This window comes from Colobus angolensis, unplaced genomic scaffold (genome assembly GCF_000951035.1).
Source record: "Colobus angolensis palliatus isolate OR3802 unplaced genomic scaffold, Cang.pa_1.0 Scaffold40, whole genome shotgun sequence".
Lineage (NCBI taxonomy): Eukaryota > Metazoa > Chordata > Mammalia > Primates > Cercopithecidae > Colobus > Colobus angolensis.
The window spans coordinates 2322430-2341476 of record NW_012117377.1 but is presented as its reverse complement, the minus strand read 5'-3'; the positions used below and the strand labels follow the sequence as shown (position 1 = coordinate 2341476).

At 42.0% G+C, this 19047-nt stretch overlaps 1 protein-coding gene across 1 annotated transcript in view; it reads left to right on the top strand.

Moving 5' to 3' along the window:
• Positions 1-15638, top strand: part of GREM2 (gremlin 2, DAN family BMP antagonist) — a 124972-nt gene extending 109334 nt beyond the window's left edge. The window contains exon 2 of the mRNA XM_011955678.1: positions 12650-15638. Coding sequence (XP_011811068.1) covers positions 12651-13157 — 507 coding nt within the window. The 5' untranslated portion in view covers position 12650 and the 3' untranslated portion in view covers positions 13158-15638. The remainder of the gene's footprint in view (positions 1-12649) is intronic.
• Positions 15639-19047: the final 3409 nt, after the last annotated feature.

Here is a 19047-nt window from a genome sequence, read left to right as displayed (position 1 = left end):
TTCTTGCCCAGAATCATTAATGCAATTCTTATGCTTGCAAATAATAATAATATAATAATATACTTTAATATACTTCAGTGTACTGTTCTCCAAACATTTTTAGTTCTAAATCTATGACCTCTCACACACTTTTTAGTAGACATCTAAAATTTGCAGTGGATATTAAAGCGTATTGCAAACTGAATCTTTTAAAATCAAATGGTTAAACCACGTTTTAAAATGTCTCCAGAGGAATATAAATACCATTGCTATTTTACACCCATGATTATACATTTTTTAAGGAAAATACATGTGGAAATACTCCTTTAAAGGAAATTTTACATTTTTTCTCCTTAATTTATATTTTATTGTAGTTCTACCCGTAGAACTATTTCATAACAAGTTTTATATCCAAAAGCCTTTTCACCATATCATTCTTTTCTTTTTTTTTTCCTATCATTCTTTTCTGTGACAAAAGGAATGCATGTAGATTTTGATTTTAATTCTGGGGTCAGATGTAAGTATTTAAATTTTGGGGATTAATTTTTTTTAATTTGGGGATTTAAATTGGGGTTTAATTTTGGCTCTTTGGATTGATTACACATTAGAGTAAAGAAGAGTATTTGATAAAAAAGGCATAAATACACCCAGCAATGCTGAAAAAAAGAAGACAAAATGGCATAAATATGTTATAAATTTAGTAAATAATTATTAAATACAAAAAGGTAAATTTCAATGATTTTCATCTCTTAAATAGATGCCCCATGAATGGAGTTTTTTAATTGTTGTTTTTGTGTTCATATATGAATACTACTTTTTCCTAGAAAGGAGACAGGGCTCAGCAGAAATTCCCTACTGTATGTGTGTATGTAGACGTATATGATTATATAGCATAATCATATATGCAATATATGCTGTATTAGTCGGCTATAAAGAAATATCTGAGAATGGGTAATGTATAAAGAAAAGAGATTTAATTGGCTCACAGTTCTGCAGGCTGCACAGGACGCATGATGTTGGCCATCTGCTCAGCTTCTGGGGAGGCCTCAGGAAACTTACAGTCATGGCAGAAGTTGAAGCGGGAGCCAGCACTTCTCAACATGGCTAGAGCAGGAGAAAGGGAGAGATAGGGGAGATGCCACACACTTTTAAACAACTAGATCTTGTGACATCTCTATCATGAGCACAGTACTAGGGGAATGGTACTAAACCATAAGAAACTGCCCCCATGATCCAATCACCTCCCACCAGGCCTCACCTCCAACACTAGGGATTATAATTTGACATAAGATTGGGGCGGGGGCATAGATCCAAACTGTATCATCTATTATATATACAATATATACTAAGAAAATGTGTTCACATAAATAGAATATAATACAATGCATTTTCTTAATAGCAATGTCTTGATTTCTTAAAATCCTTCAAACTTAGATGTGAAAAAAATCTAACAGCAATCATTATCGAAAAATTATTTTTGGTGATGTATTAGCTGTTAATGTAATTAGATTCTCCTTTACTTTTAGTTTAAAGAAAATTATGGGAAACAGCCTGACTTGCAAAAGGAATTGATTAGTCATTTACTTTTTAGTGAGGGTAACAATATTTAGAATTCTCCCTCTGCTTGGTGCCCTAGAGCCTTTGTTGTACGTTAAACAATATACCACAATAAGAGTGGGTTGGATGGGAGCTATCACTTTCTTTTGTCAAGTGCAAGAAGAGAGGCAGGAAAGGATAATCTGTCCATTCCATTGTAGGCACTTCCTCAAGCAGATCTCGTGGAAGAAAAGAAACAAATGGAAGTTGAGGATTTGTATAGTGATTCCCCTAAAACTACCCTTGTACACATACTTCTTGGAAAGCCTACGTGTAGCCCCTGAGGATTAGACATATGCTGATTTGAAGACCAATTACCCAGAATTGCTGTAGTAGTTAAGATGAGAAATAATAAAGAATATTAGATCAGTGATTGAAGGAGCAAAGAGGAGTGGAAAATACTTTGAAATAAAAGGAAGATAAGGACCTGCAAAAATTAATAGTACTGAAGAGTTTTTTTTTCCATTTTTTTCAAATATTCCATTTGTAATAATTATGTTCACTTCTGATTTTGATACCTAGATATGCATTAAATTATTGTGATTAAATGCTTATGTAGAAAGTATCACTCCTGTTGAGAATTAAGCCAGTTTCAAGCTCTTCTTTATAGTTTTTAAAAATAGTAAAAACATCACATCTTTACTAGTGTAGGTAAAACCTACCCAATCATCCAGTCCTTCATTCATTCATAAATTAATAAACATTTAAAGCTATGCTCTAGACCCACTGTGAGTGACTGTGGAAACAAAAATTAAATACCCCTCTCTTCCAATTACTTAGACTCCAGTGGGGGAGAAAACGTGCAGACAATAGCTACACCCTGTCTATTGGCTATATTAAGGCAGTCTGTCATGACAATGGCAAAAATAAAGAGCACAGGAAACATGTATGGTTTCACAAAGCACACAGTATTTTGATGAAACCTAAGTGACTAACAGTGGCCAGAGAAATAATATTTCAGGCTAAAGCAATAGCTATTTGGGAGTGGAAAGCAGCCTTGCATGTGGTAGACAGAACACATAATTTTGTGTGTTTCAAGCATAAGGTGTAAGGTAAAGGGATACTATCTGATGAGACAGGAAGAAGACAAAGATTGCAGAAGGCCTATGCATTGTGCCAAAGACTTTGAACTTGTTTGTAAGTAACGGGAAATCTTTAAAGGGTTTAATATGAAGGAATAACACAGACAGATTTGCATGTTAAAATATCCACTCCGGTAGGAGTTGAGAAGATGGATCTGAGAGTGAGAGTCGGAAGGGAGAAGGCAGGCCAGTGAAGAGACTATCACAATGTTCAGATGATGAGGATCTAAACCAAAGTGGTAACAGTGGGATTAAGAAGTGAGGCATGAAAGAAAATGAGGTCTTGTTGATGGATTTAATATGTGGGAAGATAAACTGGGATACTCTCCAGTAGCTATACAAAAGTGATTTAAATACTAAAGAATTTAACTCACGAACACGAAGTCCAGAGGTAAGCAGTTCCAGGGCTGCTGAGGACAATGGCTTAATAACATAATCAAGAATCCAGTTGCTTTCCATTTTGTGCTCTATACTGCAAAGATTTGACTTGCGTCCCATGCTTGCCCCCTTATGGAAGCTGCTATAGCCTCAGTCATCACATCCTTGCCTAACCACAGTAAAGACCTGAACAGTAGTTTCTCCTGGCATGTCTCTTTTTATTAGGGAATAAAAATCTTTCCAAGGAGGCTGCACCTTGCCTCACAATTACCTTATTGCCCATGCCTATATCAGTTGCTTGCAAGGAGAGCGGAATAACCTGTTGGCTTGGACCAACCAACTTTCAACTCCATGGTGCGTAGAAAGGTCTATGAAGAACTCCAAATCCAATACCTGAACAAATTGTGGTTCTGTTAGTAAGGAAGAATGGAGATCTTGACTCTCAGGAAGTAAGTGAACAGAATCTGTTCAAATTCAACTTTCTGGTTGAGGTGAAAGGATCAATGCTGTTCTGTTCATTGGGATAGCGTCTATCAGAGGAAGAGCAGATGAGTGGGAAGATATGATGAGATTTGGAACATATAGAACTTGAGGTGCCTACAGGACATTTGGGGAATGTTTGATAGGCAGCTGAGTAGAGGATCTATGAGTCATGAGCAGAGAGCTAGTTGAAGTCGTAGGCATGAATGAAATTCTTTGTGGAAGTGTGAGGAATGAGAAGACAGGGTTATGGAAAAATTCTTGGGGAACACCAACTTTTAAGAGGAGAGCACAGAAAGAAAAATCACAAAAAGATATTGGAAGAGTAAAGCAAAAGGATTAAAAATACTTTCTCAAGAGTTCCAGAGGAAAAAGGGGTTACAGTGATAGTTTCGTCAGGCTTTGCTATGTGCTCTGTCACCATTCCTCCAAACTATCATACAGCAAGTATAATGAAGTAGCTTGAAGTAAGAGTGAACAGGAAGAATTGGTGGGTTGCATGGACAGGATTTTTTTTTTTTTTTTTTTTTGAGACGGAGTCTCGCACTTTTGCCCAGGCTGGAGTGCAGTGGCGCGATCTCGGCTCACTGCAAGCTCCTCCTGCAAGCTCCTTCTCCGGGGTTCAAGTGATTCTCCTGTCTCAGCCTCCCAAATAGGTGGGACTACAGGCATCTGCCACCACACCCGGCTAATTTTCTGTACTTTTAGTAGGGACAGGGTTTCACCATGTTAGCCAGGGTGGTCTCGATCCCCTGACCTTGTGATCCGCCCGCCTCGGCCTCCCGAAGTGCTGGGATTACTGAAAGCCACTGCGCCCGGCCTGGACAGGATGTTTTTGATTTTGTTCAAAGCATTTTAGACAGGCCTCTCGAATTTTTATGTATACAGAGACAGAAAATCTATACTCTGCTCCCAGGGCAGTGGACATCTGCTATTTTAGCTCTCACTGGACACAGAATGCTGTCCAAGGAAGGTCGAAGAAGGGGTCTTTGGGGTGTGGAATCACGATAGCATGATTGGTGTTTTGGGCAGCAGCCTAAAATCTTTATTGAAATATATATGATAAAAATATATATTTAGGTACTGCCTGGTGGCTGCAGAGCACAATGTCACTGGCTGTAAAATTCTAATGGATGGCTTCTGAGTTCTTCCCTCCTTTCAAATAAAACTCATGATCCTTTTTGCTCAGAGGGTTCTTGGATTTTGATGTGATTTCAGTGCCATGTTCCCCCTCCTGACAGCAACAGGGTCCAGAGGGTGGCAAGTGCCATTAACACCATTTTACAGGGGAGAACCCGGAGAAGCCTGGGAGTGAGTCACATAGGGTCACAACACGGGCAGCTCAGGGCCCAGAAACCACGTTCTCCCACACACCCCTACGTGGATGTGACCTAGAGAGAAGCAGCCCATGTGTGTAGAAACGCACAGCTTTCCAAGAGCTTCCTCATTCATCTCCTTATTTCATTTAATGCTTTGCTGCCATCTTGCTTTAGCATTCCATTTCCTATCCTGAATTTATCCCAACAATTTCTTCAAAGATTTAGAACATTGATTACAAATTCCCTCATGATGCATTTGCTGTCCAGAAGTCAGAGTAAGTAATGATAGTATCATTTCTTCTCTGTTGAAAACCTTTTTAAGAAAACATAATATAATTTTTCCAGATGAAATTAAACTTCTCCTGGAACAAAATGATAGTCAATGTTCCACTCAGGCAATGTCACTTGGAAAAGTAAATGAATCCATTTGGATTTCAAACTTCTGAGTCATGTGGGATGCCCTGATCTTTCTGCTTTGAAGTCTCAAGTCACTTCCTATTATTTCCATGACAGTTCAGAAGATTTATAGTTAGAACTTCTTAGTTTTCCTTTCCTCATATTTTAATTTCTCTCACTTCAGGTAAGTTGTAATCATTTATTTTCAGTCACACAGCCACGGCATTTAAGCTTGATGTACAATCAGAGAGATGCAAATTAAAATCATCATAAGACACCATCTCAACATTTCGGATAGGCAAAAGGTGATGAATCTGGTGCAAGTACGTGCACAAGCAGGGACTCACACATTACCTGGGGGAAAGGATACTGGTACCAGCACTTGGAAAGCAACTTGGCACAACTTAGTCAAGCTCAAGTTGTACATATCCTATGACCCAGCATTTCCACTGCCCGGTGTCTTCTCTAGAAAAACTCTAACAGATGGGCATAAATAAACACATGCAAAAATGTTCAGTGCAGCACTATTGGCAAGAGTGAAAAACTAGAAGGAAAATAACTCTTCCTCCATAAGCTGAATGAATAAACTGTGCTTTAATATTCAGTGGTGGGGATAAACAGGCTCCTTCTACAAATATCCATGTGCATAAAATCCCAAACACATATTTTTTGGGGAAAAAATTGCAATAGAAGAGTGTGATATAATTTACGTAAAGATTATTGGCCAGGCACTGTAGCTCACGTTTGTAATCCTAGCACTTTGGGAAGCCAAGGCGAACGGATCACTTGAGGCTAGGAGTTCTAGACCAGCCTGGACAACATGGTGAAACCTTGTCTCTACTGAAAATACAAAAGAATTAGCCAGTCATGGTGGCGGGGGCCTATAATCCCAGCTACTCGGGAGGCTGAGGCAGGAGAATCGCTTGAACCCAAGAGGCAGAAGTTGCAGTGAGCTGAGATTGTGCCATTGCATTCCAGCCTAGGCAACAAGAGCAAAACTGTGACTCAAAAAAAATAAAAATAAAAAGATTGTCCACGCACACAAACATACTCTGATACACAGAACATAAGCAGCAAGAGCATCAACAGGAACAATGAATACCCACTTCAGGATGCTGGTCATCTCTGTGAGGGATGAGAGGAGATGGGAGAGCATTTTAGCTTTACTTATATTACGTTTTCAAAACTGAAAGAGAGATTGCAAAATAAAAATGGGAAATGTCAGTATGTTTTCATCTTTCCAGTGAGTACCTATAGTTACATTTTCTGTTTTGCTCTCTGTTTGAAATCTTTCATAGTTAGACATTTTAAAATTGAAAGCTACCTTTTTGGCAAAAGAGTTCAACGCTAAAGGGAAGGCAAAGATTGAATTGGACAGAAAATGTTTGGAGCAGGACTTAGCAAAGTGTTTCTGTAAAAGGCCAGAAAGTAAATATTTTACACTATGGGCATTATATTATCATGTCTCCACCACTCACTCTGCCCTTATAGCACCAAAGCAGCCATAGACTAAACGAGTGGCTGTGGCTGTGTTCCAAATCAGCTTTATTTACAAAACAGATCTCAGGTTAGGTTTGGCCTGTGGGTCATAGTTTGCCTTAGTTTATAGAAGCTGGAGGTAAGTGGTTACAGCAACCAAGCAATCTTTGGCTGCGAGGATGATCCTGGGGCCAAGAAACATCGACCTCTGTCTCTAAAGGTTTAATTGAAAAGCCAGACCACCACACTCCCAGCCTAAGAATTCAAGTCATCGTTGAAGTAGTTGAGGCTGTGGCAGTACTAAGCCTCATAAAAATGACCTCTGAAGCGTAATCTTGTTGGGAGTTTTGTTGGGGAGATTTTTGTTAGGTTCTGCGATGGTTTTCACTTGGATCATGGGAACAAGTTTATCCCAGATGTGCCTATCAGTATTCAGCTCTTCAGTCCTGGGGACTTCCCTTCAACTTTCCAAGAATGCCATAAAATTCTCAGGTTGCAGAAAAAGTTTCAGCCCCACCCCATTCACCATTCCTGCACAGCCCAGGGCTACCTTGATTTGACTTCTAAAACTCAAGAAGGCCACTCTGGGAGAGAGTTCATCAGCTTAGCTGTACCCTTAGCCATTGGTCACTTGCATTTGTCTGTCAGGAAGGATGACTCAGCACTACTGTATTCTTTCCTAGAAATCAGGAAGTTTTATTGGTCAAGCTCCTATTGTAGAACCCCTCTTCAGGTCTTGCCACTTTTAGGAATGGCTGATAGAAGGGGCCTGTGATTGATTCTTTAGCTGCCTAAGTACTAGCTTGCTTTGGCCTGTGCAGTCCTTATTCTGGTATCTACAGAGGCCAGGCCCGAGGGCGTTCACTTAAGAGGAAAGCACTTCCACTACCTCTCTTTGCACAACCAACTTTAGCCAACCCAGTCTGCTTAGACCATCAGCATTTATAGTCCTGGCACCCCTTGCAAATTGAGAACATCGTCAGGCCAGAAAGATGGTTAATAAAACCAACAGGATTTATTTATGAGTTTCTTCTGATACAAGCCAAATACAAGATGTGAGAATAAAATGAAGTATCCTCGTGCTGTCGTTACTGGCAAGGGTGGCAGCATTCCTGAGAGGTTAATTGTGTGCCAACCATTTTTTTGAGTAGCAAAGTGGTTCAGGACAGAGCAGGACTTTCTATAAAGTGCTAAATTCAGGTCCTGGCGAGGCCACTGACATGTTTGCACAGGGATGGTTAGCGAACTGACAGAGGCGAGCACGTTCTCTCCCCTGGTGAACTCTGCACAGCCAAGGGCCAGCAGTGTAGGTGCTGTTAGCAGTTGCTGGCTAAACTGCCTTAATGCTCTGAAGTAGGAGGATACAGCCTCACAATCACTGTGGGTCACCATGGCCAAACACCTCTTGCCTACTCACGTGTCTGACCGTGAGATGCCAGATCCTTGGCCATCTTACCATTGCTATGTGTGAAGTAGAAAAGAAATGAGATGTAGGAAAGGAAAGAGAGAAGAGACTGACTTGGCCCAGTCATCGAGATTTCCTCAACCTCTTTTCCTCCTTCCTGAAAATCGAAGGTTTGCATTTTTGCTTAGCTTCCCATGAGACACAACTTCTAAGGATGATGGCCAGATGTTTTGAAAACATGTTAATGAGTTCAAAGAATGCCCATCACCACATCTAATACTATTGGCTCTAAGAGTTTTGGCCTCAAATTGATCTGATTTAGCTCTGTTAGCTCTGTCTTAGCTCTGTTTTCTCTGATAAGATCTAGGATCTGTTGAAGGAAAGCGTGCATTTTTGAGCCTATCAGCCATACATGTGAAGCTGTTACTGGAACTAGGAATCGAGGACCAGACTGACTCTGTCAATCTTTCCTGGCTAGGACTTGCAAATTCTTGGTTATGTTTACTCAGAATGTTAATAATTTCGGAAATTATTAAAATGGAACCAAAATACTTTCTTTTTAAGAGGCTATTGAGATCACAAATCATTCCACAAATATAATAAGCTATGTAAGCTGAGCAAGTCCAATACTCGACACTTGGCCTGAGCCAGCTGGAAGCGTGGCCGTTTTCATATGACATTTCATGTGTGGAACTAAGGAGGCATGAGAAAAACCCTTTAAAAATGAGGCACTAAAGTTTTAATAATTGTGCTGGACAAAATGTTTTCGCAAAAAAAAAAAAAAACAAAAAACAAAAACCACTTCCTTTTTTTCTCCTTTCTGCTTTCAATTTTTTAATTTTACTCCCTTTGCCCAGTGTCATCGACAGTACCAAACCCCTTTGCTTTTGCCCATATCATCGCCCTGAGGAATCCTATTCAGATTTTAGGGGACTTACTTACTTGTGACTTCCTAGGCTCCTCCTGCTCCTTCTCCAGGTAGAACCGATGCTTTTTCCTTTTGCCTTCACTATCTTTTGTGGCCATTGGATCCCATGAGAATTACGTGAGGCAATTTTTAGAAATACAGATCTGAAACCCACCCCAACACGACTGACTCAGAATGCTTTGGGGCTTGTATCAAAAGATTTCATGTACTCCATAAATATATATACCTATTCCACACCCACAAAAATTAAAAACTAAAAGAAATTTAATTAAAACTTTTTTTAAAAAAAATAATGCTTCTTGAACCCAGGAATGTGCACCGTAAAGTAAGGTGATTCAGATGTCATTGGTCACAGGATCATTACCACGAGGACCCAGGCCATTGTTCCTATACACCTTCATCAAACAGTCATTTGTATGCCTTTCTCTAGTTTCTTAATTACAGGCTTGTTGAAGGCAATGACCCGTATAGTATCCATATTTCATTCAACACTTTTTTTTTTTTTTTTTTTGAGACACAGTTTCACTCTTCTTGCCCAGGCTGGAGTGCAATGGCGCGATCTTGGCTCACCGCAACCTCTGCCTCCTGGGTTCAAGCGATTCTCCTGCCTCAGCCTCCCAAGTAGCTAGGACTACAGGTGTGTGCCACCACGCCCAGCTAATTTTCTGTATTTTTAGTAGAGATGATGTTTCACCATTTTGGCCAGGCTGGTCTCAAATCCTGACTTCACTGGATCTGCCCACCTTGGCCTCCCAAAGTGCTGGGATTACAGGCATGAGCCACCACGCCTGGCCTTAACACATTTTTTGAGTGCCTAGTGTACACCAGGCACTGTTTTGAGAGCAAGAGACATGGCAATGAACAAAACAGGCAGAACTTCTCTCTTGGACCTTACATTCCCAGGAGAAAAGTCAGACAATAAAAGCAAGTGAGATTATGAAATACTATCTCATTAGATGATAAGTTCCCTGGAGGAAGATAAAGCACGGAAGGAGGAGATGGTGAAGTCCAGGATGGTGGTGAAGGTAACACTAAGCCTTCGCTACACAGGTGGTAACCGAGCAAAGAATTGAAGACTGTGAGGAAGAAGGCCAATTAGCCATTTGGGAGAAAGACAAGGTAAGGCTTGGAGCACAAGAATGCCAAGCTCATTCTAGAAACAGATAGGCTGTTTCCAGTATGGCTGGAGCAGAGTGAGCAAGTGGGAGAGAGGACGGAGGAGGCTGGTGAGATGCAGGGGAAAGGGGAGATCTTGTAAAGGCTCGTCCGACCCTGTGAGAACTTTGCCCTAGCCTGGAGCAGTGGCCTGTAATCCCCGCACTTTGGGAGGCCAAGGTGGGCAGATCACTTGAGGTCAGGAGTTTGAGCCCAGCCTGGCCAACATAGTGAAACCCTGTATCTACTAAAAATACAAAAAGTAGCCGGGTCTGGTGGCATGCACCTGTAATCCCATCTATTTGGGAGGCTGAGGCAGGAGAATTGCTTGAACTTGGGAGGCAGAGGTTGCAGTGAGCCTATCACAGTGCTTACTCCAGAATAAATGCTCCATGAATACTTGATGAATAAAGGAATCATCTCCGAGGTAGCATGCAAAGGCATCTTGTGGTTTAGACTTAGACCAAGACTCAAAGAAATAATTTTAGCATAGATATTTTAACGTAAATATTTTTAACAAAGAGGCAGCTATACTCACCCAGAGCTCAGATTCTGGAGCCGAGATGCCTGGATTCAAATATTTCACATACTGGCTGTAGAATCTTGGCAGCCTGTCAATGCCTTAGTGTCCTCATCCATAAAATGCAGAAAATAATAGGACCTACTTCATAGAACTCTGATCATTAAATATGTTTATACATCAAAGGAACCTGTGTTTGATGTGCTTTGAGAACCAATAAATATTTGCTATTACCATTAGCATGGATATATTTAAGATGTAAAATATTCAAACATTTAACATACTTAATATCCAATTTTAGTCATTTCTATATACTCATGATTGATAAAAATAACATTATAACTGATATATACTATATTACTGTGTGATACATATGATATATATATATATAATTGTTACATGTCCATTTTAGGGTATGCATGTTAAAAGAATGGGAATTCATGGAGTCCTAGAGATGGTAAAACAGAGAAAATGAGTAAACGTAAAGATGATGATGATGTTGGTAATAGCTACATTGGTGGCTACAGTTGTAAAAAGAGATCGGAGTCCTCATATTGCTGGGTATTAGTGTTCCTTGGGGCTACTAATAAAAATACAAAAATTTCAAATGTGAATTACACTTTGAAGTCTGTCTTTCACTTTAGTCAGACTTTGGCTTACCCCCTGCAAGCCACGTTTTAGATAGCGTAAGAATAATTTCTCTCCGATTCCCATTCCTATTGAATTTGTGTCATAGTCTCCTAATACAAACTTCACATTGTCACCAGATAGTTTTAATACAACTAGGGAAATTTCTTAATTCACACCTGGGAATTGGTTTCTACTAGGAGACTCATTTATGACTCATTTGAATGATTTGAATATCTGTGTGCAGATCTTAAATGCTATTGTTATTATTCATATGTAATAATACAGATGCAACTAGTAATTTTCCTAGCCTTTGTCCAGTTCTATCTTTAATACTCATTTTTAAAGAAACTTGTGAATGACACCCATCTTCTCTCTGTTTTGTACTTCCTGATTTTTGTAATCATATCCATGTCTGCTGGTTAACTTTGATGGCTCTGGAGGTAGATGCCTGGCTGGCTTCAAATCCTGGGCATTGTTGAGTGGTTGTGTGACCTCAGGTAAATGACTCAACTTCTGCGGGCCCCAGCCTCAGTTTCCTTCACTGTAAAGTAGGGGTCATAACACCACCTCCAACTGAAGGCTATTTTTAAGATGAAATGAGATATACATGTAAATGAGATGTACACTTAAGACAGCACTTGGCGCATAGTAAAACACAGTAAATGTTGAGTATTAACTATTATTGGTGCTTCTGCAAACTGGCTGGAGTTCTCTCTTCCCAGCATTTGCTTTGTAATTCTGTAACTGTTCAGCATGTGTATGTCTCCTAACTGCATTTACTGCATAAGTTACTGGTCATTTTGTCTGCCTCCTTGCCTTCCAGGCATTATTTAGGGTGGAGTCCTAACTGTTTACACTTGTACCACTGAATCCCTTTTCACCTCCGGCTGCCCCTGGACAGCCATCAGTCAGCCATGCCCCACCTGACTGACACTGCTAGTAAAACCGTACAGTATTAAAAAGACGTGGTGGCTCAGGCCTACAATCCCAGAGCTTTGGGAGACCGAGGCAGAGGAGTACTTGAGGCCAGGAGTTCCAGATCAGCCTGAGCAACATGGTGAGATCCCATCTCTACAAAAGAAATAAAAAGAAATTAGATGGGCGTGGTGGTGCAAGCCTGTAGTTCTAGCCACACAGGAGGCTGAGGCAGGAGGATCCCAGAGTTTGAGGCTGCAGCAAGCTACATGCCACTGCACTCCAGCCTGCGCAACAGAGCCAGACCATGTCTAAAATTAAAAAAAAAAAAGATCGAGCCCGTACTCTACGACCTTCACAGCCAGCCCCTCTCTCTTCTCGTTGCAGGATGTTCTGGAAGCTTTCCCTGTCCTTGTTCCTGGTGGCCGTGCTGGTGAAGGTGGCGGAAGCCCGGAAGAACCGGCCGGCGGGCGCCATCCCCTCGCCTTACAAGGACGGCAGCAGCAACAACTCGGAGAGATGGCAGCACCAGATCAAGGAGGTGCTGGCCTCCAGCCAGGAGGCCCTGGTGGTCACCGAGCGCAAGTACCTCAAGAGTGACTGGTGCAAGACGCAGCCGCTGCGGCAGACGGTGAGCGAGGAGGGCTGCCGGAGCCGCACCATCCTCAACCGCTTCTGCTACGGCCAGTGCAACTCCTTCTACATCCCGCGGCACGTGAAGAAGGAGGAGGAGTCTTTCCAGTCCTGCGCCTTCTGCAAGCCCCAGCGCGTCACCTCCGTCCTCGTGGAGCTCGAGTGCCCCGGCCTGGACCCACCCTTCCGACTCAAGAAAATCCAGAAGGTGAAGCAGTGCCGCTGCATGTCTGTGAACCTGAGCGACTCCGACAAGCAGTGAGCGCGGGGCCGGACGCAGCTCAGCCCCGCCCGCGCCCGGCCGCTGGGTGGCGCCGCCGCCACCTCTGTCCCTGCCCTCCGAGCCCACTCTCACGCTGCCTGGTGTCCCCCCTCAGCAGCAAGCACGTCTCTTAGGGCTGACGGTGTCCTTGTCACAAAGGTGGATCGCAAGTGGAGCTTTTGCTGATGTGTTCTTGACCGACCCCGGGCCCCACCTGTGCCCCCCGAAACCAGGTGGTGGATCAGGCCCGAAGGAAAATGCTGGAAAACCACCACCTGCCACCCAGCAGTCAGAGAGGACCTTTCACGGTGATGCACTGTAAATCCGACATTGATGTTTCCACCATGTGGAAAAGCAAGGATTTCTCTGCCCCGCCCCCGCCCCCTGCACTCCAGCTCGCCCTCTTCCCGCGCGAAGTGAAGGATGCGTCACTTTTCTGAGCTGCCCCTTAGACCTCTCCTGCTGGTCCCTGGACCTCTGGCTGGAAGCGCTCATTCTTGTGACTGGCAGGCTGCCCTCGGCTGCTGCTGTGATGGGGATATGTACAACCTCCATAAATATGTCGGTGCACAGGGGCGTCTCCTAATAAACCTGATACCAAGAAGACAACTTGAGCCACTTGGATCCTGAAGTGGGCTTCCCGGGAAACCTTGAGCACAGCAGGCTGCACAATCCCCCACCCTCAGTCACCACCGCCTCTTCTTCCTCACTGTCCCCACCCCCTATTTGTGGAGTAAAGATGAACTCTGGTGTGCATGCTATTATTGCTGCAATTAGAATATTATCACACACAAAGGTCTCTATATTAACGCAGGTTTTATAAGTGACCGTATATTGTAAAGAGCTGTTAAAAAGTATTATAGACCTATTCATGTATTATTTCACATGTTTTGACTCTGGCTTGCAGCACCATTCTGAGTAAGGATGAGAGCAGGCGATGATCTGCCCAGAAGGTGTTTTACTCAGAAAAAAAAAATGCCTGGTCAGCAATTCACTGTCATGCACCTATTTTAGATTGGGCAGGGAGATGGGAGGAGTCGTGATTTTTACTTTGAATATTATTTCACTGAAGTTACTAAAACATTGCAGCACAATGTAGAAATTGGCTTGGGATGGATAGGTATAGGGAGGGGCATTTGTCGGGAAATTGATGACCGGAAGCTCGAAAGCCCCTGTAATGTGGAATATGCATATGTGGGTTGAAGCGGTATACTATTTTCACTGCCATGACACTAAGCAAAAACTATTTCCTGTTAAAAGAAAGAGAAAAAGAAAGGGATATTTAAACATATAAGGAGCTGAGTCGCTTTGTGGTATAGAAGGGAATAAGGAATAAAATATGTGGAATAGTAATCTAGTTGAACTGTTCTGCACCAAACGTGCTTCCTTTTCAAAGAATAGACTTCAAAAGGGACGAACAAACATTTATAATGAATTATGGAAGTTTCCATGTTGTGGTCTCTTGATATAAGGAAGTAGACATAACTTATTTTCCAGCGAAATTATACTTCCTCTAGGTCCCTTTGCTCAGTTGCCCCAGGAAGGCTTCCCTGTGAGTAATGCTTATGGAATCTGACAAATGTGAATGAGCTGCCATTGGTGGGAATCAGTAAACTTTGCAAACCTTTCACTGATGATACCCCAGCAAGTGCTCCTGTGAGGGGCCACTTCCCTAGTATGTGAGAGAGACCCCCCGCAAGCTGCTGTGGGGACTTGGCTTCCTGATACTAGGTAGTGATGGTGGATCTAGAGACATTCACTCGAAGAGCAAGGATTGGGGTGGAGTGGGTTGGTGAATCTATCTCAGGCCACTGCACTGCAAGGTCCATTTCTGTCACTTCTGCAACACCATGAGACCTGAGCAAGAATGTGCTGTTGCAGACGGCCTCTTGGTTTCATAAATGGGTATATACAGCCTGAACTCAGGAGGCAGAAATCAAAAGAAATCCTTGAGGGCTGGAACCTGAGGATAGAGAGAAAATGGAGAGAAGGGTGTCCAAGGTCAGGACTGATTTTTGCATTTAGTGGAAAACCTCAAGTCAGACTCGGTGGCAGAACATGCAGCAGAAAAGCTGTGAAGGAAGGAAATTTATGTGATTGTAATGGAGGCTAGGGGTGGATTGGGAGGTGGGTGGAGGAGAGTCTCTGACCAGCTGCACAGCCAACCCCTATCATTTTATTAACATGGAACCCACACAGATCGGGGAGGGATTAAGGTAAGAACTTACAGAATGCAAACACGAGCACACTCTCTTCCAACCCAGTTGTGGGTGTAGCAATGAAAGCAATATGATATGCTGCAGTGTGAAGCTCCTTCTGGGGGTTATCGTATGTACAGAGTTTACCTTATAATGGCTCAAATTGTATTTAATTTTTTTGTTTTGTTTATAAATGAAGAAAAGCTATAAGTATAATGTAATTATTTTATAGGTATACTATTAAATTATAGAACAAATAAAGATAATCTAGGATTATATGTGATCCCGGTGTGATGTGCCATAAAAGTGGAATTTTTAACTTGTTGCAGTGAGCCGTGAAACAGCACTGTGGGTTCAGAGGGTTTTTGTTCAACCGCAGTGAGTTCAACCTCTAGCTTATGTCACATGATCTCCTTTGGGGTCTCGAATCTTCTAAGATAATTAGAATCAGGCATCCAAGGAGCAGAAGTGATGGGGGTGGCCCTCAATCCTGGTCTTTGGGAGCTTCCAAGCCTCTTCCAGATCCTCCACCAGCTGAAGATAGAGTATTCTCACTGTGCTGGCTGAATGAGAAACACTAAACAAGGAAGCCTTGAGAAACTGCAGCAAATGGAAGCCCACCGTTAGTCTCCCCGTTAGCACTAGGGACACACTTGTCCTGAGTTTTGTTCATTTTCACATTTACTTCTCATGAGTTCCAACATTTCTTCATATAAATATTTCTTAGTTTACAGCGCCTGCATTTTTCTATGAATTGACTTAATCTGCCATTCAAGAAAACTCAATTATCAATAAAAAATAAAATCCAGGCCAGGCGTGGTGGTTCACTTTGGGAGGCCAAGGCGGGCAGGTGGATCACGAGGTCAGGAAATGGAGACCATCCTGGCTAACACGGTGAAACCCCGTGTCTGCTAAAAATACAAAAAACAATTAGCCGGGCATGGTGAGGGGTGCCTGTAGTCCCAGCTACTCGGGAGACTGAGGCAGGAGAATGGCCTAAACCCGGGAGGCGGAGCTTGCAGTGAGCCAAGACCGCACCACTGCACTCCAGCCTGGGCGACAGAGCGAGACTGTGTCTCAAAAAATAAATGAATAAATAAATAAATAAATAAATAAACAAAATAAAATTCAGAATCAAATTGCACATGGTTGATCCACTGTGTAGACTTCAAAGGAATTAAACTCAACTTCCTAGTAAATAGTTCATCTTAGTTTATTAAATGGGGCAGAATATTGCACTGTGTGTTCCTAGTAAATAGTTCATCTTAGTTTATTAAATGGGACAGAATACTGCACTGTGTGCTGACATATTCCAACTCACTTGCTTTTGAAGTTGGTCAACTGATTTTTAAGTTACAAAGTCAATGAAAATGACTTTTGCTATTGTGTGAACAACTTAGAATGTATATATTCCCAGAAAGCTTATTTAATGAATGACCTCTCACCACTGATTATTAATGTCTGCATGAGTGATAGCAATAAGACCAAGTCATAAATAATGCAATGAAAACTTTTTAAGTGAAAGTAAGTTTATTAAGAAAGTAAAGGAATAAAGAATGCCTACTGCATAGGCAGTGCAGCCTAAAATGTCTTATTCCTCATGTTATCTTCTGAATTCTCCTTAATCCCCAACCTTGTCACCCCTTCACCCTGCTTCCCACACAGAGCAGATGCCCATTCAACTTATCAAAAACAAAATATGGCAAACCATGCATATTTTTGTTGTTGTTTTTTGTATCCATTGATGTTACTGACTTCGCTAGTATTTAGTCTAGAATAGAAGGCAAAACAAACAAAACCAGCAAAATCACTGCCATATCATTCCTTGAATCCTGAGTTTTCTACCTTGTCTGCCTTCTTTTCTCCACCTTCTACAGCCTCGTATATTTGTTATATGTGTGTGTGCATGTGTATATACACAATATATATGTAGTGTATAGTGTATATATTGTGTGAGAAAAAGTAGAGAATGGTGTCTATATAGTGTATAGTGTATATAGTGTGTACACTTACACACACACATAACATCTGCAGATTTTAGTGGAGGGAATAGGAAAAAAATATGTCTAATGAATCTTACCCAGAATCAGAAGTTTCCTGGATTTTTATAAGGTTTATTGCCCACTTTCTAAGGTGTATGGAGTGTGCGCTTACCAAGTCCTCCAGCACAACTTGCCCCACACTTCTCATCTGGTCCTATTACATGATGTCAATCATATGATGGATCTGTGTAGTGATTTACAGAATGTCCCTTCAGTTTACATTTTCACCAAGAGCATAATAACTTACATAGTCTGGGGACAAAGTCATAAACATAAACTCTTCATCCCATTGGAACGCAGACTGCCTCTGGTCCTCCCACCTATTGGGATGACAGAAAACACGCTTGCCAGGTAAAGTTCTGGAAGTTGTTTTAATCCGCTTTAGCAAAGAGATCACACTGAGTGCGGTAGGAGTAACTGGGGCTACTGCTGGGACATCCTGCCGTGTTCCATTTGATTTTTGTAGGAGCCAGCATAGTGAAGTAAATGGAAATATAGCCAGGGCTACTACAGTACCAAAGTCTTTGAGGGGTTCATAATTTCCCTGATTCCTTCTGGAATTCAGCATCATTTTTGATTTACTCTTTTCTCTAGGCTAGGGAGCAGCTTCAGGGTCTTCCATTAGTCTTTCTCCACTACAATAGCTCTTACCTAAGAACTCAAGAATCAATGTGAGGGTTCTTCAAACTACCAAGAGTGTCCCTTCTAATTATGTATTTGGAAATGAGGGAAAGGATCACTAGGTTAGTCTGTGGACCCGTGGGCCCACTGAGAGCCAGACCTTGGAGGACTCTAGTAGACGCTATATGACCCTACATTAGTAGGGAGCCATGGTGGTTCACTGGGTCTCCAGGTGTTGGTGTCAGTTCAGATGCAGTATTCAATAATTCTCAAAAGTGCTGAGTGTTCTTCTCTCCCAAACCACATTTACTCGAATAAAGTGATCCTGAGCTCCCTGGTTAAGAAGTAGGGAAATGACAAATGAATAGATTTGCCCTGGTATTGCCGGGTCATAAAGAATCAGCGACTTCTTCAGCCAATGGGTTTCAGGTCTGATCTGGAAACTGAACAAGGGATTGTGATTTTCACTGAGATTCTGCCCTCTGCCTCTGATTTTCCTTTACTGATTTATTTTGACTGCGTAAATTAAGCAATACTTCTTGTTGCCCTCCTCCTACAACCCCCTATCCATCTTGCCTTCAGAAACATCATGTTCTAGTAACCATTTTCAAATTGGGAGTCCACAGGTGCCACTACAGTCCTACCCCTCTTTGCAATAACCGTGCCCATTTCTGAAAGGTAAACATTACAACCTGGCTCATTTTATGTTGAGATCTTGGTATTCTTGCATCCCTTACGGAGCCTAGTTTTATAGCAGCATCTCTTCCTACAGTTATCCCTGGCCCACAGATGATGGCACTGCTGAGCACTAGAGCTGCTACCCCTCTCACGAACACAAGCATCATAGCTTTGGTAACTAGAGACCTTCCTGAGAACACAGTTGGTGAGTGGTTTAGTTTTCATAGCTTTACAGAACAAACCCACTTTAGCACGCCCAGTTCTCTGAGCCTTAGGGTGGTTTTATCCATCACGCACCATGGACGTTCTTACATTTCTATTCCATAGAGTGTGAATCAAAGCGTTTGAGAC